The sequence below is a fragment of the Amblyomma maculatum genome, chromosome 1 (genome assembly GCF_055883805.1).
Source record: "Amblyomma maculatum isolate TAMU_Amacu chromosome 1, ASM5588380v1, whole genome shotgun sequence".
NCBI classification, from domain to species: Eukaryota; Metazoa; Arthropoda; class Arachnida; order Ixodida; family Ixodidae; genus Amblyomma; species Amblyomma maculatum.
The window spans coordinates 376,219,321-376,247,042 of NC_139344.1; the positions used below are offsets into that span (position 1 = coordinate 376,219,321).

Genomic DNA, 27,722 nt, shown 5'->3' on the forward strand with positions numbered 1-27,722 from the left:
ATAGTGGATGGTAATGAAGTGCAATATTTTGTTAAAAGGTGCAGTACTTATTTTGCGAAGGCCACATTGAACGTGATTGCAATCCACATAAGATACAACAGCAGAAAAACATTGACAGTCTTGCTGTGCGGCCAGCAGTTGGAAGATGCTCTCTACTGGCCACAACAACAAGCAGAGACTGCAAGTATTACTTAATTGATAGTAATTAACTCTAGCAAAGCATTGGTTCATGCATATCTGTACACTTATAAGTACATCCTTGGTGCAACATGTGCCATTCTCTTTACTTTTTATGTAATGTATGTATACAGCACAGACTTAGCCATGCAAAAATTTACACACAAAGTTTACTGTGTTTAAGTATTAAAAATAACATTTAATGCAAATCTACAGACGCTTCTCTCTCTGTCTCTTTTTTTAATGCTTTAGAACGGACCATTCAGCGATGAGTACTGTTCACTAGCCCTGCGTGCTTCGGCGAGCCTCTGTGTGATCATGTCTTCAAAAGCAGAACTCTGCAGGCGTCGGGGCTCAGGGCCCTGCTCTGTCTCTAGCAGACCAGTTTTATCCAGGCTGTCTGCAAACTGGGTCTCTCCTCTGGTAAAATTGGAATACTTTGATCTCTTGGGTCCAGTGGACGATCCATATACAGATGGAGGAGCAAATTCCACCGGCCTCTCTCGCCTTTGGAGCTCCACCCATTCTTCTTGGGACCCTGAAAAATGAAACATCAACATCTATAAACTTTCACAACTTGCAACTTATAGTGTGAGCAATGCACTTGTGACTGGACATTACCAGCTCGAAGAGCAAGGTAAATGTCCATATCAAGCATGGTTTGAAGGCTATATGTAAATTAGATGGCGATTGTGTCGTGCAAAAAAAAAAATAAAATAATAAATGTGATTCTCTTGATTTACAACTGACCTTAATGGCACTATCTCGCGGTGCCCCCCCAATAAGTGGAAAATGCAAATAAATACAGAAAAATGTGTCCTTCACGAAAAGGGAAAAATAGGAAACCATTATTTTTTGAACACCGAAATTATTAACCAGCAATCTATGTAAAAATACTTGTGATGTTTTCCAGTGTGTGTTCCTGCAATGACCGTGTCAATAATGTTGTTAAGGCTGCCAGGGGGCAAAATTTTATTCAAAGAAATCTGAAATCGCCTTTTGCTGCAAAAGGCACTGCTTATATATTTCATTTGTTCAACTGATGGAGTATGTTTGTGCAATGGACCCTCACCAAAAAGACATTAATTGACCAAATTGAAAGTATACAAAATGGAACAGGAAGGTTCGTTCTAGGGTCGCACAACTTGGGGGAGGAGCTGCACTAAAATGAAAAGTGAGCTGGAATGGAAAGCGCTCTCACTCCTAAGAAAAAATGAGCTTGAAATGTTTATTTCGGATAGTATACAACAACGCGACCAGAACTAACAAGGATAATTATTTTAGCTACGCTATATACCTAAAAGAACTGATCATGACTTTAAGTTAAGAGAATATCGGACTAGAACGAGCCTTTATGATAATTCTCTCTTTGCAAGTATAGTAACAAAGTGGAATCATTTGTCTTGTGTGTTGCAATAACGAAGACCTTCGTTTCTTTTTTCTTTTTATGTTTTAATCCTTTTGCTTAACACTTCAAAGCAAAGGTGTGTATCTCTGAATAAAGAAAAAAAAGGCTGACAGGGCATCAAAAAGGCTTGGCAGTCTCAAATGTGAATTCTAACTCTGTGCACAGCTGGGACAGTCCAGGGGTATAAATTGTAGTTTTGCAACGCTTGGCATACATTTTAACATGTATACACTTTGGGGCTGATGGACACATCATGTTCCCTGAGAATACTGAAGACTGTCGCCTCATTGTCTATGTGAGAGGGTCGCATACTTTCCTACCACTAGTGAGCACTCATCATGGTCGATCAGCAATTTTCACAACTTGGACGTGTTGCCTCAGTCGACTGATATGAGAGATTTATGGAGTAGCACTAACACCGAGAGCAACCTCATGTCTTCTTTCTTGTAGATGTGAAATACATAAATAAGAAACAAGGAAGGAAGGAAGGAAAAGTTGTCTGGCGTTTGAAAAGGGCCAGAGTGAAAGTGGAGCAATCGGCAGCCAACGCTCGCTTTGGAGAAGAATTTTCTAGGTGTGTGTGTAAATATTGAAGTTTTCGAATACGAATCAAATAACAAACATTCGATTCATATTCGATATTACTCGCACAACCCTAATTAAAATCTATGACATAGACGATGAAGATTCTTCTTGTATGACGGATGATTGACGAAAAACAGAAGGCCAGGTAAGCTCACTCAACAACAATAAATTTTTCATCAAAAAACAAGCTACTGTTGAGTTTTAACTTGAACAGCTGCACATTCTGCCAATATTTAGGCTCGCAAATTTCATTAACCTGTGTTACCTCAGATAAGAATATAGATCCTGTGCATGTAGAGACCAAATATGGTGAGCCTGTCCTTTTCAGAGCACGGCCTTCTTGAAGTAAAAACTGTGCCTTATGCTCTCAGTTGGCTTGTAATGGGGGCTAAAATGGATGCAACAAATAAGGCCACTGTAATACCAATATTTTCCTTGCCATCTGCCCCCCTAAAGGTGACGGAGTGAAGCAATTAAGCTGCTAGAAGAACCAGAATGAAACAAAATTAAGACGAAACTTTTGGACCACCTTCCCCCACCGCTTTGTAAATAACAGAGAATAATTTCACCTTATATGCATGCTGTAATGAGTCCTATCATTATTGAGACAGTCACGCACAAACTCGACGTGCTTGAAGTGCACTTGTTAGTCATGAAAGATGTTTCATAACTAACATTGCTGCATATTTAAATAAACCCTTTTAGTCCTGGCAAATAATTTCTGGGAAGTATGAACCGAGTGTCTCCTGCAGTAGTCCTAAAGGCTTCCGCCACATTGTGAAAACATCCTGTTCCCATGGTCTCTATCTACTGCTTTCATCAGACATGTCATGCGGTGACCCTTAGTGACTTTTGTATTTCATTAGCGTGTAAACACCTATGTAAAATGGTTTATAAAAATATATTCTTGCAGTAAAACGCTGACAATGACATTTGGCGTACCACTTGAGCAAAGCAGAAAATGAATTCGCGGACCGATTCTGTGCAGACCAGTGCGCAGTGCGACCATGGTAAGATCATGATTTTGTGCAAATCACCAATATAAAAGGCATTAAATATCAGAGTCTATTTAAAAAGACAAAGTTAATTAACACAAACTTACACTTTTTCTTGCGAAAGTGTGGCTGGTTGACCATATCCGCCAGGTTCTTTCCTTCATCCCATGCTCGCATTTCTGGAACCTCCAGCGTGTCGGCGTCGCCACTAGGTTCCGGTGGGCTCGAGGTGTCGAAAACTGGTTTGCCAGTTTCTGCCTGCTCTGTTTCATCTTCAGAGGAGTCTGGCATGTGAATAATTGGGCAAATTTAGAAGGCATGCAAATACTACTCATAACACTTCCACACAGCTGTCAGAAACTATTTTAGTTTCTCGTAAGCAGTTCAGAGAACATTGAAGAGTGACAAGACCTCAACCTGGCTGGTACTTAAACTGCATCAGGTATTATTTTTTAATTGTAAACGCTCGTGACCAACAAAAACAATATTAGTAACATGATTTTTTCTTATAGAGGGACATCAAATTCAGAAAGTACAAGTAAGCAATTGCTATTGTCACTAAGTTGTAAATAAGCGCCACTTCAACTGTATTTTTTCTATGCAAAGCCGCAGCTCTATTACAAAACTCAACTGGATAGCTAAGCGCTCTTTAAAATACACCTTGTCCCTTTGTAAGCTCTCAAGACCTTACCTTTATCTTCATCTTCTTGTTTCTTGTCAGGTATATTCTTTTTTTGGCGAATCCTTGCCAGCCGTGCTTCAAGCATGGCCTTCCTTTTCTCTTTCATCCTTTTTGAAATCTCTTTTTGTTTCTCAGTCTGAAAAGGTGCAGATTTTTGAAAAATTACGAGAAACGAAGTATTCCACAGAAACTGATGTTGCAACGCGACAGTGTATGCTGCAACCTGACTGCCGTTATCAGCAGTCACAACTCTTGAAACTTGATATTAAAATATCAGCTCTACAAATCTGTGACACAAACAAAGATTAGGCTTCATTACATTCGTATACATCCCACATACAAAAAGATTGCAAACCCGTGCAGGATCTCTGCTCCCTATTCATCGAAGCCAAAAGAAAGGCCGAGAAGACCTTGCAGAAAAGGTTCACGTGCAGCACACACTGACCTGATCTCTCAGCTTATTCAGCATGTCCAACTGTTTCTGACGTTCCACTGCATCACCGGAAAGGTCGTAGAAGCCAACACCATGCTCTCTAGCCTCTGGATGAAGGAAAATAAAAAAATAAGTCGATAACATTCTTCAAACTTGGAACATAGTACAGAAAGAAGGCATAATGTCATTGCTACATTTGGAGCTGCCATAAGAGCAGCTAGTATCGTACAATCTATAATTTCTTGGGAACTTTGTAAACCCAGCCTGGAGCAACAGCTTTCAGAAACTTATCTGGCGCCCCCTCACATCTTTGCCTGGTAGGTATGCAATAACTTCCCCATTCAAATGATACTGACTAGCCCTCCCAATGCAGTGGCATGCTGAAGCCCATTGCAGCATGGCCAGTTTCAGCAAGAATCTGGATGAAAGAACGATGGCAGGAAAACAAATTAAATAACAGCATTCACTGTGTCAAAAAAAAAAAAAAAAATAAAGCAGCAGTGCAAGGAACCTAAAGTTCACAAAGAACCTATTTCAGAAAACCCTGCCATCGCCTCTAAGTCGAGCAAAGCTCATCAGGTCTTGACGTTGCGAAGTACTTGTGGCTGCTGTTCATGTAACCAGCACTAGCAATATTATCATTCTTTAAGCAAACCAAAGCATTGTCTGTCCATGCACAAGGCATCAAATGTGATTGATTTCTATTGCAATGCCTACAAAGTCTTTAACGGATGTTTAGAGCCAATGGTAACAAAGCAGCTGATGACACGCATACAGAAGTGTGGCTTGAAAAGCAAACCTTGGAAGCGAATGTCGCCATAGTGCAATGACTCCTTGTAAGCGTTTTCAGCCTCTTGTTCTTCCCATTGCTGACGCAGCTGTTCTCGAGTGCGCTCATGTGCCAGAAACTGTGCTGTGCGCTCAGGGACATCCGTTTCCACGGTGCTGTAAAGAAAAGCATTTTCGAGTGATGACTTATTTGAGAGCTGCCAACAAGAATGAATAAATGGAAATGAGGAACAAAACTGTGTCTAGCGAGACCAAGAAAAAAAAGCATGTACTGGGACAAGACAGAGGAAATGAGAGGCGAGAACTGGAATCGGATTCATATCCCCCCAATACCAAAGAACATTTACCCAGAATATAATAAGGAAAGACGAGAGAAAAGGGCAGAAACACAGACACGGAGATTCAAAGCCAAAAATCCAGAGAAAATTGTATATGCAGGTGCTGTATACTGCGGCAAAGGAAACATGAATACAGTCGTAGTCAATGAGAAGCGAGAAATGGTGACAGCAATGCCCATAAAAACAAGATTGATACAGGCAGCGGAAGAGGCTGCAATAGTACTGGCCCTTAATCAGACAGAGGCAATATACATAGCCAGTGACAGCAAAAACACAATCGGGAGCTAAACAGCAGGAGTTATAGTGATGACCGCAGGTAGAGCTTTCTATCAAAAACCCATAGGAAGAGAAGTCGCCCTTGATTGAATGCCAACATGGAGTGCCCCGAGACGAGGTGGCACACAAACAGCCCGAGAACTCACACACCAGGCTGGAGGAGTGCCACCAGAGCAAGACAAACAAGAGGATCTGACAAACTATAGCAAAACAACACAGCACTATAGACTAAGCTGAAGGGTCCTACCACCACCAGACCCAACGCTAGGAAAAGAAGAAGCAAAAGCGTGGAGAGAGAGCTCCCGATAAATACATACCCAGTTCAGGGCAACCATATATGGCCGGGAATATGATCATACAAATGTTAATTACACAATGAAAGAGGATCGCAAGATCATATAATATGGGAATGTGAGAAGTCACCAGGCAGGGCTAGAAACATAACTAAAGATGCCTGGGAGACCATTCTGCAAAGCTCTGCCCAAAGAGCCCAACAAGAAGTCGTTCGACTGGCTGAAGATGCCATCAAGGTTCAAGAACTACCGGCCTGCAACTAAGGCGACTGTCCCAGCTTTCGAGGTCTAAACCCTGAAGCGCAGGACAGACCTTAAATTGGACAAATAAATGTTCTCTCTCTAGCAATAATACTTGCAATGGTGTGGAACCTGCGAGTACTAATGCACCCACAAAAGCATATCATATGCCGCACCTGCTAGAGCATATGCTGCAAATCATGACAGTATTTGCACTTTGTCATCAAATGACACCTGTTTTTTGTTAGGGTACTTAAATTTCCAGCTATTGGACCCTATGATTACATTCTTTAATTGATGGTAAATTAAATGTTGGGTGCAAATGTAGGCAGAGCTAAAAGGTATGCAGGCTTTGGTAGTTTTGCCTATCAGGTGTGAAACTGACTATATAGACAGTTGTTTTGGCATCATACTTATATGGACTCGTCAATTGCATGAAAAACCTTCCATGAAGCCTTGTTTCTTGCTCCGATAAACCAGAATGATATGGCTCACAAGCATACAGACATTAAACCACGCACTCTAAACCAAAGAATTTCATTTTCATATGTAGTACAAAATTACTATCATTTGAGGGCTTAGTATGCATTCATAAAGCTAGATCAGTGCATTCACTAGAAGCAAGAAACTAGGTTGGTATTTATCACCTATGGCAATCCAGCACAGACTGATCACTTAGTAAAAAGTGCCAGCGTTATGACTTAATTCCATTTCATATTTAAAGCACTATGCAACCATATTTCACAAAATCTAGTGTGCCTCATGCACTATTATTGCCAGCTTTCAGCATCTATCAATCTTTTTCCTCATCAAACCCTATGATTAATTCTGAACTGCTTTACCTGAAGGGCACACAGATGTATTAAGGAGATCCACTGCTGTTAGTGCTGGCTGCCCAAGGCTGTTCACTTACCCAGCTTTTCCAGTGAGCTCCTGGTCGTTCTTCATGAGATCAGGCAGGTCTTTCCGCATGCATCTCCGAGATCTCCCAAGAGCATCCGTGTAGTCCACCCTTTCCATGATAAAATGTGAATGGACACATAACTTGAGTCTACACTCTGAACACTGTAGGCAAGGAAAAGCACACCATAAAGTTACTAACCATTCTTCTTCTGTTCCAGCAAAACTGTTATCCAAGGCATCATGATCTGTGCTTGGGAAGTTGTCATCCGGATCAGCAGCTTGCTCCTTTGCTTGGTGAAATTCGGCTTCTTCTCTAGTGGGTACTGTAGAAAGCTCACTCCGTTCCCTCTCCTCAACAACTGCGTCCATAGACTTTCTCTGGAAGTCCACAACATATTGGCTCGACTCCTCATCCCCTAATGATTTGGGGAAGGAGGGAAGCAAAGACCGAAAAATGTAGTCTGTTAGCTGTACGAGAACTTTATTTTAACCTGTTTGGAGACATAAAACATCAAGATAAAAGCAAACATTTAAATAAACCTGATGTTCAAGTTATGCAAGTTTGATTTTAAGACAGTCTACTGTATGCGCGTGTACATACTAGTATGCTGGACTGAATGTTTAAAATTTGGTTTTAACCGAAACAGGTCAGTATTCTAGACATACGGACCACATCTTGTTGGCTCGTTAGCAGGTCTCACACTCAATCAAGGGAGAAAATAGCAAGGTATGTGTCGTGTGTGAGACTCCATTGTTCTCAAGGGTGAGTAGAAGCAGCAACGTGTGAGCATGTGTGCATGTGCGGGCCGTGCGTTGTGGCTGCTGTGTGACATTCTCTACTGACAGGGTTGGCATGTTTGTGCCAGGTGAATGGCTAGCAGCAGGGACAATGGCTGCAAGGAAGCGCACCCCTTTCAAAGGGGACAGCTGACCATCCCACAGCTATCCCACAAAGGCCCACCCTTTTGTGAACTGAGGGAAGTCTCAGTAAAGGCCTCAGCTTTCCAAGAAATTCATGGGCACCAATTTCTGACTGCAGAAGCACATACAACAAAAGAACCAGTCGGCGACAAGGGCTTCAAGGGAAAGAAATGTCTGTGAGGAGATGCAGTGGAGGCAAAGGGACAGCAGAGATAACAGATCCGGGTACTGTGTCGAATGGTCACACCCTGACCCTATTGCATGTGGATGTAAATAAATTTTGTATTTGGCATTCATCATTGTAGTCTGGCTGAGCTGGGAGAACAAAAGACAAAAGAGAACTTGCTATCTGACTGTACAGAAGTCAAGGGCTAGGTAAGATGGTGTTCATGTTGGATTAAATAGTGCAAATGTGTGTTTTTGGACATTACTTATTAGAGGAACAATAAAATGGTAAATGCCAACCAAGTTTTTAAAAATGAACTTTGTGTCTCTCGTAGCTTCATGCGCATTGAAACGTTAAACCCCATAAACCAAGCTAAAATTAACTTTGATTTGCAAGTGTTTGATGGTTCTGTCATTTTCATTGATTTATTCAAAGGTGATATCCCTATTATCGACAAGCCCAGCTGTATGCTTGACCTATATTTGTGTTACGTACAGGTGAATCTGCTACTGGTGGCAAAAAAGAAAATGGCTGAAACACTATAAGCGACTTTTTACAGCATGGGAATGTTACATCATATTACCCAAAAACAACAGTCATTCACCCAAACAAAATAATATTCACCAAAAAACTATGAAAACCATTAAGAAATAAGTACCGAAATCAAAAATCAGCAGAACTGTCAAAAATAAAAGCCAGAACATCCAATTCCTATTTATGTGTATACACAAATGGATAACAAAAGGAAAGACATCATGCCCAGAGCAAAGTTATAGCAAATTTACCTGGAATGAGTTCTCCAGAGCTCAGTTTTTCATAGAGTTTAGCCTTGCGCTGCAGTGCAGCCCTGCCGAAAAAGGAAATAAAGTAGTCACGTCAAGCAAGACATACACAACAAATTCATTGATAACAGTATGACTAACTAATAATGACGACTGCAAGAACAGTAAAGTAGCACCAGTATTTACAACAATTAAATGGGCATTGCGAGAAAATTGTAGACTGATGACTGATATTATACCGCACTGACAGCAAGAGTGAGTAAGTATGCTTTTTGGAGATCTCACTGCTGATTCTGAAATAGCAACAAAGTTTCTTTTTTAGCAGGCAATGTGACAATGCAGTGTTGCCATGGTTCAACAACATGGCTGTCTTAAATATCACTGTCTTGTTTCATGGAAGAAACAGTAATTTAGCACCCAAGTAGGCTGAAAGGTCAGCTTCATATTTAAGTGGCTCGCACTAAATGTATGGCTCACGCAGTTTCAAAAATTACATGACATCAACTGTGTGTTTCAACAGGGCCCAGAAATAGTTGCCGCACACGACACCGGCCACGACACCAGGCTAATTTGCAAAATCATTTCCCCTCGTAAAAGCCATATTACTACAACTTTCGGGTAGACTGTGGTACCATGTGGTACCTACGGTAAGCAAATGGCCCGACTGTTATATGCAGTGCCAATTGGTATTCAGAAGTAATACCTGCAACAAACATCATATCTGATTTTCATAAACGGGTGCATGCAACTGTCTTCACCTGCGCTGTTCTATGCAGTAAACTTTCGTCGCAACCGTTCAAGGCTTAAGTTAAAGGCTCCACCTTGATCTCTTCAGGTCATCTTCTTCTGAGACATCTTCAGTCACCGGAGTTTTCTTTGGTAGTTTCTTTTCGGGGACACTGCTGGCGTCGGTCACAAGATTGAGCTGGACAGCGGAAATTGCATTATCACTGTTATGAACGCGTCGATTACTTAACATTTGTAAAACTTAAGCGCTGCTGCATGTGTCAGTAAATTTCATGACAAGGATGAGAGGAGTTACCTTCTGTTTCAAAACGTCCTGAGGTTGGGGCTGCTTCAACTTCTGTGCCTTCAAGACTTCCCTCTTACGAAGTAGTTCTGCTTTAAGGTCAATCAGCTGGAACGAATCGATATGTTTTTCACACCACGGCATCAACCTCTGGATCTGTGCAACATGAACAGGTGCTCAGAAAAATCACTTACCGATGACACACTTGCTCCGAGGGACACCTTCCCAAACGTGCCTTTCTTGCCAAATCCCTCCATCTCTTTCTGAATAAAACAAAACTACATGTATTATTAAAGCGACACAGAAGATCTCACACAACTAGCTTGAGCAGGTCTTGCGCCATCATAGCTTCTAACACAAGTCCACGCAGCTGAATAGGAAGCAAAACTCGTGCCCTCATGTACAGTGTGTACAGCCTGCGACTTCCGAGATCTTTAAAGCTGGAACCCAAACAAGAGGTAACGGTGTCTCAGAGGCTACTTAATGCACATAGAGGTCAGCACAGTCGATAAAACCCTTGCTGCCGCTACTGCCGCGATCGAGCGCGCCGTTGTCACCATCGTTGCGTTCAACGTTACTAGTGTTGTCGTTCTTAACAAGGTAGTTACAGTCCCGAAGCGTGTTTTTGAGTCGGTGAAAACTGAGGCAGGCCTTCGAGCCGTGTTCTGTGAGGTTTCAGGGTTGCGGTTTTGTGTTGAAAGTACGAACGTACGAAGCTGCCTGGTGGAAAGAGTATACCATTTTCACCGATGGGCAGCTGGGGTGGAGAATATTTGTGTTGCTGGAGCTGGCGGAGCGCAGCGGGTCAGCCAGTGCTCTGTCACTGTGCAGTTGTGTGTGATTTGTGGACAAGCGCAACAGGATGTCGTGAGAGCCTCTCCTTTGAGAACAGAGGTAAATGAAACTACATTCTATATCGTAATAATGCGACATAGTCCTTTGTTAGCGCGCGTTGTTGTTTGAAAACATGTACCCCAAGTGACTATCGTGTGGTTGTCTCTTGAAAGCTAGCAAGGTGCCTTGCAGGACTTTTTCATCATAGCGATCTTGATTCATTCTATTTCAGGGTTTGCCCTGCGAATGTTCAAAAAACTAGGACGGCAACTATTTTAAGCTTTGCTTTGGAGGGTTGCTAGAAATGGCGCGCAAACAAGATGATCGCTGTCAATTGCAGAGGCTACAGCGTAATTAGTGCGTAATTTTTCAGAGTGAGCCCCTAAAGACCATTGGGGTGGACTTGGACTGTAGCAAGGATGGCATCTATTCCTTCAAGCGTGGTAGCTACAACGAGCATTTATACGACAACCGTACCACTATGTCAAGGCACAACCATGCCGCTTTGCCAGGGGACTGTTGAAAATCACCAGCTATGCGCGACATCGACGGTCACCTTACCTATTCAGGTGACCATACCACCCGTTGTGGCTGTGAGTATCATTGCTCTCATGCTTTCATAAGTCGCGCCCTGTTTCTCGCTGGTATTTTGCCGGGCGCGAACAGCCGTCAAGTTACCCCTTTATGAACTGCTCAATTTAGTATTACGTGAATCTGAATCTTGAATGACATGGCCTTTGCTTGCAGGCAAAAGTCACAATTTTTAGTATTGCTGGTTACTTGCGCTTTTGGGAGTGTGTATTTTGGTCACTTCACAAATCTTGTGTATAAAGTTTACTTACGTTATACCAAAATAGGGTAATGCTGGTTGGTTTAGGATTCGCTCCATTTTTTGCTGATAGAGCAAAATGCAGAAAACTACGAAAGCAGTCTGGTGATTTTTGAGTGTTGGTCCATTCTTTAGCAGAACACGGATTTATAATACATACATGAAAAGGTACAGAGCGAAAATATGCTGCTCATTGATTTCAACTCCAGGTTAATGGTGGTGCTTGAGTGCATCAAAGTAGTAGACTCCATGTTTGAATTGAACCAAGTCAAAGTAATCAAATGTGAAGGGCCCTTGAAATGCTATTTATTAACAATAGAAAACATGCACGGGCAATGAGTAACCCGTCACTTTTCTCCGAAGCACAAAAAAAATTTAAACTAGCATTACCAACTCCGCAAATATTGGCAACAGAAAATGATGCTCCTCCTTCCCCTCTCAACTTAACGCACGCCGGGACGCCGGCGCGTAAGAAGAAAAAAAAAAAAAAGAGAAAACAAGTCACGAGTGCGCTACACCATACCCCGTTCCGCCAGCGCCCAGTGAGTGGGTGCACTCAGCAAGGCCCAATGATGTCATTGAGGAGGTTTGCGCACGGGAAAGTGTCACCCTAGTCGGTAGTGGGCAGTGGCCAGGAACACTTTTCAGAAATTATTTGTAAATTATCGGCTCCACGCAAAGCTTTTAACTTTGGCTCGAGTACTTGCAGAGATCACCTCAGTGTATTTTTTGCACTAGAACATTACTGCAAGTACTGTTTCAGGAGCCTTTTGACTGTCGAATATTCCGGAAAAAAAAAAAAAAAAATATTCACCCCCAGTATCAAATTCTTTTATTGGCAATTTCAAACAAACGGTCGAACGGCAAAAATGCTGCGGGACAAAATGCGGCCGCAGTACCTGTACGGCAAAAACAGTCAAAGGGTTAAGGTTTTAATGCTAATGTGAAGGGGCCCTCTAGCAAGCATTTCGTTTGCTGCTTGTCCCAAATGGTCGCTCAGGTCATTTGTGCTACTTTAAGTACTGTACATGGATTGGCTGTTCATGGTCTGGTTATGCCACAGATGCGTGCATAGGTGGGAAAGCGTTGAGAATTAAATAAAAGGAATCAAATGGAATATTTTTGTTTGTCAGAAATAGAAAATTGCAATTATTTAACACGTTTGACCCGAGAACCATGCTCCAAAATATATAATTTGAATTTATTGCTTCAAAATGGCTTCATTACTGCTCCCTGAGCTGCTCCAATATCTTTGAGCCTGCTTCCACCTCTGTTTTAGGTTAATCTCCTAAATGTGCACTGTTGAGGTTTATATCCATTCAATCTTGAAATTCGTGCTGTTATGCCCATTCTTCGTGCAGAACTAAATGGAAATTCGTTAGAAACAACCTCCTGTCAAAGTTGCAAGTGATTCATATGTAACTTTGATTCAGTCGAAGAGTCTATACTACTTTTTTCCGCCACTGGCATCATTTTACCCTACCTCTGGCTGACATTCTTAGTTTATGTGCTGAAATATGGGTTCATGGCTATTTCTTCATTTGGCCTGACTGAAAGCAGTGGCATTTCTGGGAAGACATTTTAATGTTACATTTGCACTGTGCGAGCAGAACTAGTGCTTATGAGCAGTATCCATAAGCAGGGGAACTCTTTGGTTCTCAAGTGATATCATCATGAAATATAATAAAACGAAACCTTAAAGCTTACCACTGCCTCGGCAAACAATGGCAGTAGCAAGCTCAATTCATTAAGAGCTTATTTCTGATGCACAGGGATGTAATTCTTACAAATATTGATTCGGATCACGGAGAAAATGACTGCATTTAAGCATAAACTTATTGTTATTTCATCACCCACTTATCGGGGACAAGGAGTGAAAACATGGCGCAGTAGTAATTGTGGCTTTCCTCACTTTATTGCCTCCAGCACACAGTCGTCCAGCCAACGCCAGCTCTCTCTGGTACCATTACAGTTCCTGCAGTTACGCCCACCGTCACACCAATAACATCATCTGCTGCAAGTGTGGGAGTCGCCACAGCGTGTGCTCCCGCGCTGACTACTACCTTAGTCAAAACAGTTGTGCCCACAAACCTCCCTGAGAGGCATGTGAACACAGGCGATGGGGTTCAGGTCAGTGTGACATAAAGATTAAGATAATGTATGATGTGGCTGATTAGCTTTATTTCACCGTAGAACCCAGTCTATGTTCAAAAGAAGACAGCATAATCTCGCAAGCAGAGACTTACCTGATCAGTTGGCAGGTCATTATCAGAATTCTGGCTTTCCAACTACCAGACACAATCATAGAAAGAAATTTTTGTTGTTGATGGTATCTAAAAGTTCTTATGAAGCAGAAATGTTGCTAAACATGTGCCATATTTTCCATTGTATAAGATGCTTCCCTCATATCTAAAGGCTTTCAGCTGAGAAGTTTGGTATATAAGATTCACGGTTGTAGAATACTTACCTCAATTTACCAGGTAAAAGAGAGGAACTTGACTATACATGCTTTTGCAACCATCAAGAAATGCTTCACACCTTTAAGGATACTCCTTACATGGCATGAAAGGATAGAAAGGAAAGTGCAACACTCATACCCAGAGAAACTCATAGGCAGGGCAGCAACGCTGTTTTTACTGAAAGCCTTGAAAGAATTGATAGTCTCATCACTTTAGCTGCGCTTGGGGGGGTGAGACGCAGTACATGCAGTATGTGGAAAACACCACAGTTGCCAATGGATACTGGAAAAGTGAGATGACTTAGCTGGTTTCTGCTTGTCTTGCCAGTGTTGGTGGGCGAGGAGCATGGATGTCGCCATCATGTGGCATTTCATGTTACTAGTGCTTGAGGCCGGGAGCTGTCCATAGGTTTATGAATTGTGCAAGTTACCGCTGCTGCTTCACAATAAAATAGGAGAATTGAGCAAAAAAAAAAAATAATAAAATAGTACATATAACATGGACTAGCAAAACTTTTGGGTAAAAATTGCGTCTTATACACTAGAAAATATGTTAACTGCTCCAATTGCATGTTAAACCATTCTTTTGTTTATCACAATTTGCGCACATACCCGCTTTCTGGTTTTCTCAGGTGCTTAACAAGCAACGGCTCCAGGATCTAGTGAAAGAAGTGGACCCAAATGAGCAGCTTGATGATGATGTCGAGGAAGTAAGTGGGATATGTATTACACCCATGCTGTATTATGTTTGAATTCAAGCATTCATCCTCTGTTTGTGCTAGGTGAGTTTGTGAGAGCACATGTTGTTCTGGAACTTGGGCCCTCAAACTTATCAGTGCCCCTGTAAACATACGTTGTAGCATTGTAATTCCTGCTCTTTTTTTGTGTGTGTGAAAAACTTGCTGCTTTTCTGAGCCACATGACTGCATCTGATTTACCAGCAATCTCTCATATGAACTGAACTTCCATGCTCAGAGACCTGCATACTGGGAAGTAATGGTTTTAAAGTGCAGCGTTATGGCATACCAGCCTAGAGACTTACTAACTGGCATGGCACTTCTTTGGTTACTGCTCCATGTACACCTTTAAAGCTCGCCCTAGTTATGATCACAGCTATTTTATAACTTATACTGCTGTTCTCCCTTTGCTCCCTTGAGTTTTGCAGTTGAGTTGATAGCTGCTCAAGAGGTGTGTGATGCACCCATGGGCCAGTTTCAGTGACAAATAAACAAACAAACTTTGTTGAGCGAGTAAGGCTTAGTGCCGATCGATAGGGGTGTTTGGACTTTGGTGATCAGCCACTGTCAAAAATATTTTTTTCTGTGAAGTCGTCTGGCTCACAAGGATTTGCGTATCAAGGGCGAAGTTTTATATGCTTGCTTGTTCAAATTTTCTGTGCGTATGACCAGGTCCTGGAATCTTGCCCCATGGGCAACACGTAAGTTGTAATACAAATCATTCTTTTTGTTTAATCCAGGAGTGATACTGTATTTTCTCGCTTGCAACCGGCTCCAAAAACTGGAACTGGAGGAACGATTTTAAAATTGCGGTGCCAGTTTACCTGCAAATTTTTTTTCTCTAAGGGTAGGGGATGAGGGTAGTCCGCTGCACGGCAGTGCGCGATGGCTCTAGCAGAGTCTGCCACCCCATCATTGTCGATGCGCATCAATCCTGTGGGGATCCAACAAAGGACATAGGCAAATCCACATCCGTAGTTTGTTTATTCTGCAATGCCACATTGACCACGCTTACAGCACGCTTTGTTAAAGCATTGTTCCAGAGTCGGGCTACGATATTGTGCAGTTCTGTAAACTGCACGCGGTGTCACAGATGAGGAGGTGTGTGTAGCCGCTGGCTTGTTGGCGGGCTGATAAGCACGGCTGATAGTTTCAATCGAGCGGGTTGGCGGCGAAGTCCCGAAAACGAAGCTATCCAAGCGGAAACTCCATCAGACAGATGTCAACATGCCTACCATTGCGTGCATGATAGTGAGGTGCAGGTAACAATGTAATATGCAGTTCAAACCCAATCGTTTATCGAGCAGGTCACACCGCGGCACAGTGCTGCTCGGGAGCTCGGCTGGACAACCAGTGCCAGCTGCGGGGTGTCCAAATGAACGACCTTCTGACACGGCTTACTTAAATGGGACATAATTTGTTTTGGAAACAGCTCGATCACTGTTTGCACAGCTGTAACTGCCTAGACATATTTCAGGTAAGCATGCAGGCTCTACGCGAGGATATATATAGTTTTAGAGGTTCGAAGTTCCGAGGCGTAGGTTGTACACAGGGGTGGATTCTATGCGGGAAAATGCAGTACCTATGTTCACCACACAGTGCTTTAGTGCACAGTACCAAACCCTGATATAGAGGTTAAGGTGAAGCTTTATCATTGTACATTTAGTGTTGTTATGGAGTATGAACTTATCAGAAACATGATTGAAGAGTCCTGTGTTGGTCAGATTCAGTCACTGTAGTAAAATGCAATTTGAGTGAGCAGTGAAGCTTCACCTGTATTAATGATCACTGCGTGCAGTTCCTCTGTAGCAAGCTAAGCTAAAGTAACTAAAAGCCACTAACTAAACTAAAACCAATTAACGAAAAGCCAGTCATGTGTGGAAAGATTAATTTTTACACCTCGACTTGTTTAAACAGTTAAATACAGCATTGAAATGTTGATTCTAGATTCTATTTACTTCTGTGACCATTTAGTGGACTGATTTTAATTTATTTTGATACCTTGAAGTCTGGGAGGGCAATACATATAGTGCACTTCATGTCATGGATTGTTACCCTCGACTGCTTTGAGCTAGTATATTTCCCAAGTGCTGAAATGCGATGAAGTTCTTTTGGAATGACAGAAAAAAACTGCTCTTTTTTTCTTACCTTTCTCTTCAACTCTTACCTCATGCTGTTCTGTCTGTTGCGTAGCGGAATTTTACGTGGCTGGTTTGATTTTTAAGTGTCACGTGCAGCTGCTGACCTTGATAAAAAGAAAAACTTCAGGTGAAAGGCTATCTTCTGTTTAGAGCAAAAATTTTTTCTTTGTTTCTGATCCAGCTTCTTTTGCAAGTTGCTGACGATTTCATCGAGAATGTTGTGACAACTTCCTGCCGTCTTGCCAAACACCGGAAATCAAATGTTCTTGAAGCCAGAGATGTTCAGCTGAGCCTGGGTAAGTTGTTAAGCATATTGTTAATTAAATGCTTCCGGTGCAAACCAATTTGATGGTCGAGGGATGGGGGGGGGGGGGGGGTAAAATAAGTAAATATAGTGAAAACATGTATCATTAGGACAATTTAGTTAGTCCACAATGGAAAGCATTGTAATGCAGCTGTGACTGCAGCAAAATAAACTTTTCACATTGAAAGATTAGTTTTATTGTGATGCTGCTTTTGTTGACTGCTATGAAGGAAAGCAAAAAGTAGGCTGTCGGTGTTCTGTGTTGGTTAAAGGTATAAAGCAGTGCTAAAGGAAAAGCTTCATATCACAGCAGTGCATTAGTATTGTGCATTCACCCCATTTCTGCAGTACATTAATGTGTAGTACCAGCGCGAACAACGCCTGCATGGTAAAACGGTGCAATTTAATAAATCGGATAGACGAAAGCGGTGAAAGTTTCTTGCACCATTTGACTTGTGCTACTGCAGAGAAAAACTGGAACATGTGGATACCTGGCTTTGGAGCTGAGGAGTTACAACCGTACAAAAAGGCAAGCAGCACTGAGGCACACAAGCAGGTATGTGGTTATCCAGACCCTCCGTTATGCACAATGTGGTTTCATGCAACTGACATCATTACTCATAGGCTTATTCTTACTTTGACAATTTTGAATGACAGCTGGTAAAGTGCTAGTGAAAGCAACTTTAATACTTTGCAGCATGGTACTACTGTCATAACTTCTATAACTATTGAAATATGTTTCACAGCTACTGTTTTGGAGATACATTGCTATTTATCTTTGCTTAAATGAGCGTAGAAAGAAGCAAGGAGAAAAAAACTGGTGGAGGGTAGCAAGTCGAGTGTTGGTCTAGATAGTTCATTGCTATGCGCTTCTTAATCTTAATCTTTGCATTTTTACCAGTATTTATTGGCTTAAAAGGAAGAAAAAAGGAAACTGGTAATTGTTAGGAAAAGGAAAAAAGCCGTGTTTTTCAGTTGGAAGCACCAGCGCTTGTACTCTCTTCCTCCTAGATTTTTGTTTTGTGTTCAGTGTATTAGAGCGTAGCACTGAAGCAAAGCGAAGTTTTGAACAAGCAACTTTTGCTTGAATTTATATGAGCTGGGCTGGTAACTTTAGCTTGTAAACCACATAACGAGATAGGGAAAAGATTCTGCAATGCTTATCTTTTTCTGCCTCAGAAGCTTTTATGGACATTATTGTTTGTTTGTTTTTTCAGCGCATGGCTCTTATCAGAAAGACACTCAAGAAATATTAGCCTTATTTGCTCTTCGGACATCCATCATTGATTTCGAACATGTTTGTGAATAAAAGTATGTTGAGTGTGTTTTCATTCCATTGTACTAATTCCTGCTAGCTGTCCTATGTGTGCCAAGCTTACAGCCTGTTTCCTGTTTTATTGCTGTTGCCATCGGCTTCAGCTGCTTCTAGAGAGGCCTGTTGTACTGCTAGTTCTGTGATCACATTGGCACACAGTACCTGGAAGTTGTGTTCTTTTTACCTCTTGTATATGTGTGTCAAGCTTTTCATATTACTATCCTTCTAAATGCAGCTACCATGAAGTTAGGTGGGACTCCAGATTTGTCAGAGCTGTGTTCAGTTGTAAAAGGATGCAATTCAGAGGAGTGGTAAACAAAATTCTTTATAAAAAAATATTTGTCGTTTCATTTTCCAGCAGAATTTTAATTTGAAGACTGCATTTGCTTTGAACATTTACAAAAGCTTTTTTTTTTTCAATAGAAATTCTTGCACTGTCATTGTGCACATACAAGAAAACCTTGATAATTCTACATTGATCGTTTTATAGAATTTCCATCATCCCATAACTTACCAAATTTACAAGATAATTTGAGACTGCAGCTTGCCCTGGCTTGAGTGAAGTGGAAATTTGGTTAATTGGTACATATTTATTTTGCTCTACTGCATGCCAACAAGTGGATGAAACTATAGACAGTGCCTGTCTGGTTCTCTGTTATGTTTTTGGTGATTAAAAGACCTGTGGAGACTTGCCTGAGTTCACCTTATATGGGGAAAAGCCAGAGTTGACTGATAATGTAGCGACGTGCAGCTTGTAATACACGGGCGTACCGCCATCGTTCACCTGCACTGATATCGCATAGCACATGGACGCCTCTTTGTTTTGCCTTCACTGAAACTCTGGTTCGAACCCGTAAACTCCAGTTCAGTAGATGGATAGCGCCATTAAAACCGCCTTTTCATTGGTTTATAGAAAAGAAAAGGTGCAGCATATTGCACTTTAACTCTGTGAACACTAAACTCTTATGAGAACATGCGAGTGAGAAAGTGCCGAGTGGAGGACTGTAAAATAATTTTTGGCTATGCACCTGGGGATCAACGTGCACTGGCTTTGCAAAGCACATAGGCGCTTTTGCGTTGGCTATGCACCTGGGGATCAACGTGCACTGGCTTTGCAAAGCACATAGGCGCTTTTGCGTTTCACCATCATCGAAACTCTGCCGCCACAGTCAGGTTCTAGCCAGGCTTCAGTAACCCAGCATCTTGACTACTGAGTCATAATGGCAGACAAAAATGCTTCTCGGTTACTGGCATGCTATCCTGCTGCCAGTGGGCCTTTCACTGCTCATTTCAAGGAAGTAAGACATGACTAGGGCAGCCCCATAAAGCCGCATATAGCTGGAACGCCATTTTCACAAAAATATCATTGCATCTCTGCAGTGAGTAGCTGCATATGCACATTGAAATCAATATAAAAGCAATACTTATTGCAGAAATGGTTACTCAAGTGTGGTGCCCCACCACAGTGGAGCAGTGGTAAGACGCCTGACTAGTGTTTCCGAGTAGCCTGGTTTGGACCTATTAGTGGCTACATTTCAATGGAGTAAAAATGGAGGTGTGCTGTGTGTTGTTGGTGCACGTTAAGATCCGCAGATGGTGGTAGTGACTGTATATGGGCTATTTTGGGGGAGGGGATACTGGTCGTGACATATGTTGGCTATCAATGGCATCACTTAGCAGGAAGGAGATGATGAAATAAATTCTGTAGAGAGTACAGCTTAGGCCGGCCTCTAGAAAAGTTCAAGAGTATCTGGTGCACGGAAAGTTTGTTCCGAGCCAGGAAGAGCAATTGCACTTCTGTGTCGGTAGGGAGACCAAGATTCCAATAGTCAGCCAGGAGTCGAAGCCGGTGACTAGCAGAAGCTGGGCATGCAAGGATCAAGTGTACCAATGTCACCACACGAGGGTCAGGCTGGGGATGGAGCTCGGCTGCAGGCGTACATACGGGATGGGGTCCATGTACAGCCTATACAGAGTTGCAGGAAATGGGATCTATCCTTTTGTGGAAGTTTGTCTGATAGTCACTGGAGATGTTCTCCAGCTAAAATACAACAGTCGAGGTTGAATGACCTGCCTTCCTCAAGGTCTGTCTTGAGAAGTCTGGAGGTGTGACATCCATTGACTGGCACCCCGTTGTCATGGGCCTCTTTTGCCAAGACATTAGCCTTCTCATTCCCTGGACTCAAGTTATGTCCTGGAACCCAATGGAGGGCCAGTTAATACCCAGAGTTCTCGAGAGCTAGGCGGTGAGCTCGGAGAATGTTTGCCGAGAGGCTGTTACCCTAATGGTTAGTCGGCAGCTGCAGATCGGATCTCGAGTTGGACAGCACATTAACAGGTCCAAGTGGGATGGTGGACTCGATGAATTGTGCAGCCAAGTAGAAACCAGCCAGCTCTACAGCGAGTGAACTTGCAGGGAATGACAGGCTGTAGGGTCATGACTCATTCATCTGTGGCACTGCCAAAGCTGTGGCTGCTTGCCCATTTGCTGGTCATGCAGAGCCATCTGTTAAGAGGTGGGTGGAACCACTGCCGTCAAGGAGCGCTGCAGTAGACTGCTGGAAGGTAGCGGCAGAAGTGTGACTTGAAGTTGCCATCCATGCCCAAGAAGACAGACCCTTTCATAAATGTTAAGTTGGCTTCACCTCTATGCTGCATTCCCCACTAATGGCAGAACTGCAATGTATTGAAACATTGTATTGTGGCCATAATTCATATGATTTATGCATCAGAACATATTCGCATAACTGCCCTATTACCACTAAATGCATCTGTGTAGAAGTAATATGCGATTTCAGGTCTATATCGCCGTTTTTCTGGCAGCCAGTGACGCCATGTTTGGGGAAAGAAGCAGCGTGGGAAAGCCTACTTAATGATTTTTGCAAGGGGTCCATATAGAGGTCGGTTGGGGGTGGAGGCAGCATGGAGAAGTCTGGAGCTGGTCCGATTTCCGTGTACATGGCCACGGCCGCTCGATGGAAGCGCACTAGGTGCGGCCTGCTACGTCGCCCGAAACCGGTGGGAGGCGCCTACATCCAGTCGCCACCGTTCGGGGACAGCCGCGCGCGGAGAGCTGCGCCTGGCTGCGCTTTGAGAGAGGCGTCGGCGTGGTAGAAGCCTTTTATTTTAAGGATATAAGAGCTCCGCTTCACACAATTTGGCAACAAGAATTAGTATATACTGTCATGTCTAGTGTGACCATGTCAGCACTTAGCGCTTGCTCGGCAAGGATGTATACTGGAGTGTACCCCGAAAAACTTATAGTGACGGTGATTCAAGGCCACTCGATTGGAGAGCTCGCATTACCGTGATGTTGCATTCGAATCCAGTTGTTCGTCATATTAAAATGTGACCCGGCTGTGAACAATTCGAAGCTGTTCAGCTGCCATGGTAGCCTAATGCATAACCACTTAATTAACTATGTCTCGAATTCCGTGTCTCATTTTCATACCATTTACTCATTCCTGCATACAGCTTTTATACACAAATTGATGTCAACCTGTTCTAAGGTGACCAGCGCTATCCAATAAAAAAATGTCCTACTATGAGCAACCTCTGTGAAAATGCGACATGAAACCAACCTTTCTATCTCATTGTGACACAATTTACAGTGGAAATATGAAGATGTTTATTAGGTTAAATCTAGATGATAACCTGGGATCTTCTACTCAGTTGGAGATCTTAAACTTTGTACGCCAGAACGCTATCCGTCATGGCTTCCCGCATTTTGCATGACCGGACAAAGTAGGCGCGCTTGATAGAGCCGGTCTACCCTCAAGGTGCTACGTATATGCACCAAAAGTTTTTATTACTATTTTTATTGGCTGATCGCGAACCCATACAATTTTGCTGGTTCGTAATTTTCAATGGAAGAACGCGCATCGAATGTTGCTATTGTGAAACTCTTAGCTGTGATCACAAGAATGTTCCCACGTGAGAGCGCAACTACAGCCGACATTCAGCGAGCAGCCGAGTATGCTTATTTAATGGCCACGCAAAAAAAGGAAGAAAATTACCAATCGCAGACGGAAAGCCTTTCTTGAGAGAGGTTTATGCCATAGCCATAAACATCGCTCCACTGTTGAGTTGACATTTCCAGCCCAACTCGCTATCAGTGGGGGCAGCAACTTAACAATATCTTGCATAGCGCCTTAGCATCGGCACAATCATTGTTTTTATAGATTAGCTGCAGGTACTGTGTACAGTGAGAAAACAATGATGAAACCAAAAGTTTACGCAGCTTGCTACTTCACCGGACCTCTTCAGACTTCATCATGCTGTTAGTGAAGGTGCTCGTAAGCTGACAAAGCTTGATTACTTCCTTTGTGGGGTACATCAAGCCTCCATTGCCCTTGGTTTTCATTAACCTGTAACTGGTCCAGCTGACTATATTTCCTGCAGCAAACTCTTGCTCGACTGACATGTCGCCTCAAAACCATTACCAAATATCGCATAAATTAAGCAACAACCTGGTAGTGATAAACAAAACTTGGGGTTCTTAAGTCTCCTTGAGGAGCCTCGTTAGAGTGCCCGCACTTTGCCACCTGCTTATTCACTGTATCCGATAATTGCTGCCTCTGTCGCATATCATTAGAATGCAGCCTAAAGCCACCGCAATATATGAAATAGCACCCTACACATAGCTATATAAAGCCCCTCTTTACCGAAGCCGTACGAATGTGCCCTATATGACTATAGTGTGCCTGACTTGGGATCTAAGGGTTCCGCTTTCAATAATTCCCATTTCACCCTTACATCTTATTGACTCTCTCTGGTTTGGCAGCTCCTGCCACATTAAACATATGATGTGTTCTCATTGCGCCAAAGGTGTCTGGCCATATCACCAACTAAATTGCCTCTTACCAGAAAGGTTTTTTTCGGACTTTCCGCCTACAGAGCGGGCGCCGGATTTTCCGTGGAACGTGGCTTTTCATTTTATCGCATCGGCTCAAACAGTCTCAACAGTATAAACAAACGTTGTATGCACAGGCTCCTTTACTTGCAAGGCCACTCAGACTAGCGCAGCAAAAAGACTGGAGCCTAGTTCCAGTCTAGTTTGTTTCGTGCAAGCGTCTTATCGGCTAGGGAACGTTTAGACTCCAATAAGATTTGATTAAGCCTGAAGATCAGAATAAGACTAGACTTAAATATTTTGTGCAAGCGGGCCCTGGTGCTACCTCATCGTGTTCATCTGCTTCACAACACATCGTTAAAAATCCTAGTTCACTGGCCAGCTCCCTGGTAACTAAATAGGTTAAACAACATGACGGGAACACAGCAGAAGAAGACGACAGTTCGTCGTTTGATATATTGGTCGTTTCTCAGTCATGATGAGTCTGCCTGTGTAGTCACTGCAGCCCTTATCACTCATAACTAAGCAGCTTACTCATTTAGAATCAGCAGTGATCATTACATGTCGTTTCCCATATTGGTCATTTCGTAGTAATTAACAGTAATGATGAGTCATGTCTAGCTATTTATTCATTACCACACATCGCTAAGCACCTTTACTCATTTCTAATCAATTGCGGTCATTACTTGTAGTTTGATATACTGGTCATTACAAATCATTTTAGTCATTATTAACCATTATTAGTCATTATTAGTTATTAGCATTAGTCATTACCTCTATCAATGTCTATTTATAACTTTTGTTGATTATCACAATCAATCATTTTCGTTCTTAATCTCCCTCCTTGCATGTCCGCTTTTGCGACTGGCACACCAGTGCACAGATGCGATGCACAGGGCTTCTGCGCATAGATTTTCGCTCCATGAGCCTAGAACGGCTTTCGCCTTAAAAAACAAACGCAACCAGTCTCAACGTTAACGTGCTTGCACACGTGCACACAAGAAAGTTTGCGTTTACCACGCAGACGCGAGGCGAACGCGCCCAGAAAGGAAGCAAACCGCGCTCTCAGAGCCAGCGACCCTGGCGGCGACGTGTCCCCGAACAGTGGCGCCCTCAGCAGAAATAGCGGGCGCAACTGTAAACTCCCCAAGGACACGCTTGCCCATTGACGGCGGCGCGACGCAGCAGGCCGCACCCAGTGCGCTTCCATCGAGCGGCCGTGTCATGGCTGACAACCTAGGGTGCCTAGGGTGCCTCGATGCGCGCCCGCTCAGCGGGCGCGCATCGAGGCACCCTAGTCGTGCTAGGAGTGCAGCGCCGCCTGGGGCATACCTGAGACGGTCGATGTGCATCAGTCCCCTCTGGGCAAGGAGAGGGTCCAGAGTCTGGAATAACTGGGGGACTCCGTAAAATTGTAAGAGCAACATCGTCTGTGTAGATGGAGCAGATTGTAAGAGCAACATCGTCTGTGTAGATGGAGCAGGAGACCATGTGGCATCATTCCTGCTGGTTAGAGTTCGGCAGGACAGCCAGGACAAGGTTGATAGTCATGGACTGAGGACCGATTCCTGAGGCACGCCAGATGTAATGGGGCGGGGGAGCTGAGGGATTGTCCAACTCGAACCCGCAATGATAGCTTAGAGAGGAAAGCCGAGATGGATAGCCTCAAGTCCCCGGTTAGCCCCAGGTCGTCTAGTGCTTGCTCAATGATGGAATGAGGCAGGTTGTCAAACAGACAAACGTCGAGGAGGACTAGGAAGACATCTCCAGAATGTTTGGTTTTCTCGAGGGTGGAGACCATGTCCGCAATGAAGTCTGCACGCAGTACAGCGGTGCTTCCGAAATCCTGTCCGCATCTCGGAAAGGAAGTTAGCAGCCTTGACGATCTGTGGAGCCGCTCCAAGGTGACAACTCCATGGCCTTGCAGGTGCAGGGGTGAGAAACGAGATGGTAGGATGAAAGTTCCTTAACCGACTTACGGGGTTTGATGATGGGGACGACAATTGCGCTAATTCAGGTATCTGGCAGGATGCTGCTGTCGCAGATGTCATTAAAACAGCAAGGATGCGTGTCATCTCATAGGCGTCCAGGCTGCGGATCATCTGGAGGGTCAGTCCATCGGCCCTCATGGCTGACTTTGAGCAGTTAAGCGCCCGCTGAAGCTTTTCTTTTTTTTTTTGGGGGGGGGGGGGTGATGAGGTCATTGCAGAGAGAATAGATTGTCCCAGCCATGGCTGCAGGTGATGAGGGGCAGTCCTAAGGAGGTGTGGGAAGGGGGGGGGGATCTCCCACTGCAGTCCGGCTGATGATCGGTTGACCGAATTACTAAGGAAGTCGGCCAGCTAGCTGCTCCGCCAGGACTTGAAAGGAGACACCTCTTGAGATGGACGGTGTCGTTTAGAGGCGACTTAAGTCCGATGAGTGGCAGGTCAGGAATGGAGTGGAACTGCGCAGGTGACAGTGGCGTTCTTGGCACATTATCCCAAAAGGTCCAGGAAGTCACCTGCAAGTTGAATGTTTTTGACATGTTCCTTAACTCAGCCCATTTGGTGATGGAATAGCTTTTTTATCCCTTCTACCCCTCAAAGATGTGTTAAGGAAATAGAAAAATGATCCGAGCACAGGCAGTCAGGTGCCCTCTGCCAGTAAGGTAGATCGTCCTGGCCGGATGAAGGTTGGAACATTGGGCTGAGCTGAAGGATGTGGAAGCCAACGGCCTCTTGCCACGGGCGGGGTGGATTGGTTGCCCCATGATCTGTGGTGAGAATTAAAATCCGCAAATCAAGATAGGTGGTCAAAATTACTCCGTAGCCCTCCACTACGGCACCTCTTTCCACTTCGACTCCCACCATCCTCCCCATACGGCGCGATTCGGATGCCTACAGAACAAGCATTGACAGATACAGCGCCTTTTCTTGACCCAATTATTATTAAGATGCGAATTGAAACATTTTGCGTCCATGTTTTCCCAGAATTATTCTCTAGACACGTAGATATAGTGCAACTAATTGCTGCCTTTAATATTGCTTGTACACAAGACCATTGACTCTGTGACTGGGATGTCAATCTGCAGTTTGTACGGGTTCTGGTAGTTGGTTAAGGAGTGGGATGACAGTTCTGTCTTTTCCATCTCGACGTACAAAAAAAGCACGCAGAAGTACTGCCGAGGTTTCTTATTCCGACTACTCCGCGGCACATCCGAAATGGTTAATTATTCTACGCAGCACGAATCTGCCGAGCGAGTTCCTCGTTGGTATCGTGGCGCGACCACCGTTTGGCGTGGATGACATGAAATCACCTGCATTTTTACGAGAAAATCTTTACAATAACCTATAAATGCGGCTACAAAGCACTCGGAAAGAAGCAAAAAACGGTTCCGCGCACTACCGATCCTCCATATACTAGTTAGGGGCACCACCATAGTATATGTCGTCGATTTCATCAAAATTTTCCAAGATGTGCAGGTATACCGCTCCTCTGGCAAAGGAAACAACGGCACAAAGAGCGCCCGAAAGGGACTCAGGCAGATGCTTTCCTCTTGTGAGGAGGAGGAGGAAGTACATTTATTTCCGCCGAATATGGTGCAGCAGCCACCTACGTGTCCGCACGCAGGCGGCCGGGGAGGCAGTCTGTCACACCGCGGCCAGAGGACACCCGGCCTCGTCTTCTTTTAAACCTCACTATCTTAGAAACAGCTTACGGGAACATCCAGATACCGATGATACAACCTAAAAGCATTGCCCACGCTGCTCAGTAACACAATGCACGCGAGGAGGGCAGCATAGTCCGCCTAGCCCACGCGTACACTCGACGCAAGACTACATACACTACATTCATAATCTGCAAGGAAAGCCAATTTACACACACACACACACACACACACACACACACACACACACACACACACACACACACACACACACACACACACACACACACACACACACACACACACACACACACACACACACACACACACACACACACACACACACACACACACACACACACACACACACACACACACACACACACACACACACACACACACACACACACACACACACACACACACACACACACACACACACACACACACACACACACACACACACACACACACACACACACACACACACACACACACACACACACACACACACACACACACACACACACACACACACACACACACACACACACACACACACACACACACACACACACACACACA

At 43.7% G+C, this 27,722-nt stretch overlaps 2 protein-coding genes across 2 annotated transcripts; one reads left to right on the top strand and one right to left on the bottom strand.

Moving 5' to 3' along the window:
• Nucleotides 1-330: 330 nt before the first annotated feature.
• On the bottom strand, nucleotides 331-10,544 carry LOC146208300 (coiled-coil domain-containing protein 174-like). Its single transcript, XM_084592586.1, has 11 exons — nucleotides 10,213-10,544; nucleotides 10,031-10,126; nucleotides 9,810-9,913; nucleotides 8,992-9,053; nucleotides 7,319-7,535; nucleotides 7,130-7,228; nucleotides 5,080-5,225; nucleotides 4,293-4,387; nucleotides 3,857-3,983; nucleotides 3,273-3,449; nucleotides 331-715 (listed from the first exon to the last, which is right to left on the bottom strand). The coding sequence occupies exons 1-11, from the start codon at nucleotides 10,273-10,275 to the stop codon at nucleotides 426-428; spliced, it is 1,476 nt and encodes a 491-aa protein (XP_084448712.1). The 5' UTR covers nucleotides 10,276-10,544; the 3' UTR covers nucleotides 331-425.
• Nucleotides 10,545-10,637: 93 nt separating this feature from the next.
• On the top strand, nucleotides 10,638-18,652 carry LOC146208301 (uncharacterized). Its single transcript, XM_084592608.1, has 7 exons — nucleotides 10,638-10,912; nucleotides 11,226-11,445; nucleotides 13,608-13,811; nucleotides 14,772-14,849; nucleotides 17,199-17,313; nucleotides 17,789-17,877; nucleotides 18,539-18,652. Exons 2-7 carry the CDS (start codon nucleotides 11,272-11,274, stop codon nucleotides 18,575-18,577), a joined length of 699 nt encoding a protein of 232 aa, XP_084448734.1. The 5' UTR covers nucleotides 10,638-10,912; nucleotides 11,226-11,271; the 3' UTR covers nucleotides 18,578-18,652.
• The last annotated feature ends 9,070 nt before the right edge of the window (nucleotides 18,653-27,722 follow it).

Bases quoted from the DNA above. Each gene is read 5' to 3' on its own strand.
- LOC146208300 (XM_084592586.1), bottom strand. From the start codon at position 10,275: ATGGAGGGATTTGGCAAGAAAGGCACGTTTGGGAAGGTGTCCCTCGGA. The intron at 10,127-10,212 runs GTAAGTGATTTT...GATTCGTTCCAG, and splicing joins TCGGAGCAAGTGTGTCATCG to CTGATTGACCTTAAAGCAGA. The intron at 7,229-7,318 runs GTTAGTAACTTT...TATCATGGAAAG, and splicing joins GCTGGAACAGAAGAAGAATG to GGTGGACTACACGGATGCTC.
- LOC146208301 (XM_084592608.1), top strand. From the start codon at position 11,272: ATGGCATCTATTCCTTCAAGCGTGGTAGCTACAACGAGCATTTATACG. The intron at 13,812-14,771 runs GTCAGTGTGACA...TGGTTTTCTCAG, and splicing joins ACACAGGCGATGGGGTTCAG to GTGCTTAACAAGCAACGGCT. The intron at 17,878-18,538 runs GTATGTGGTTAT...TTGTTTTTTCAG, and splicing joins GCACTGAGGCACACAAGCAG to CGCATGGCTCTTATCAGAAA.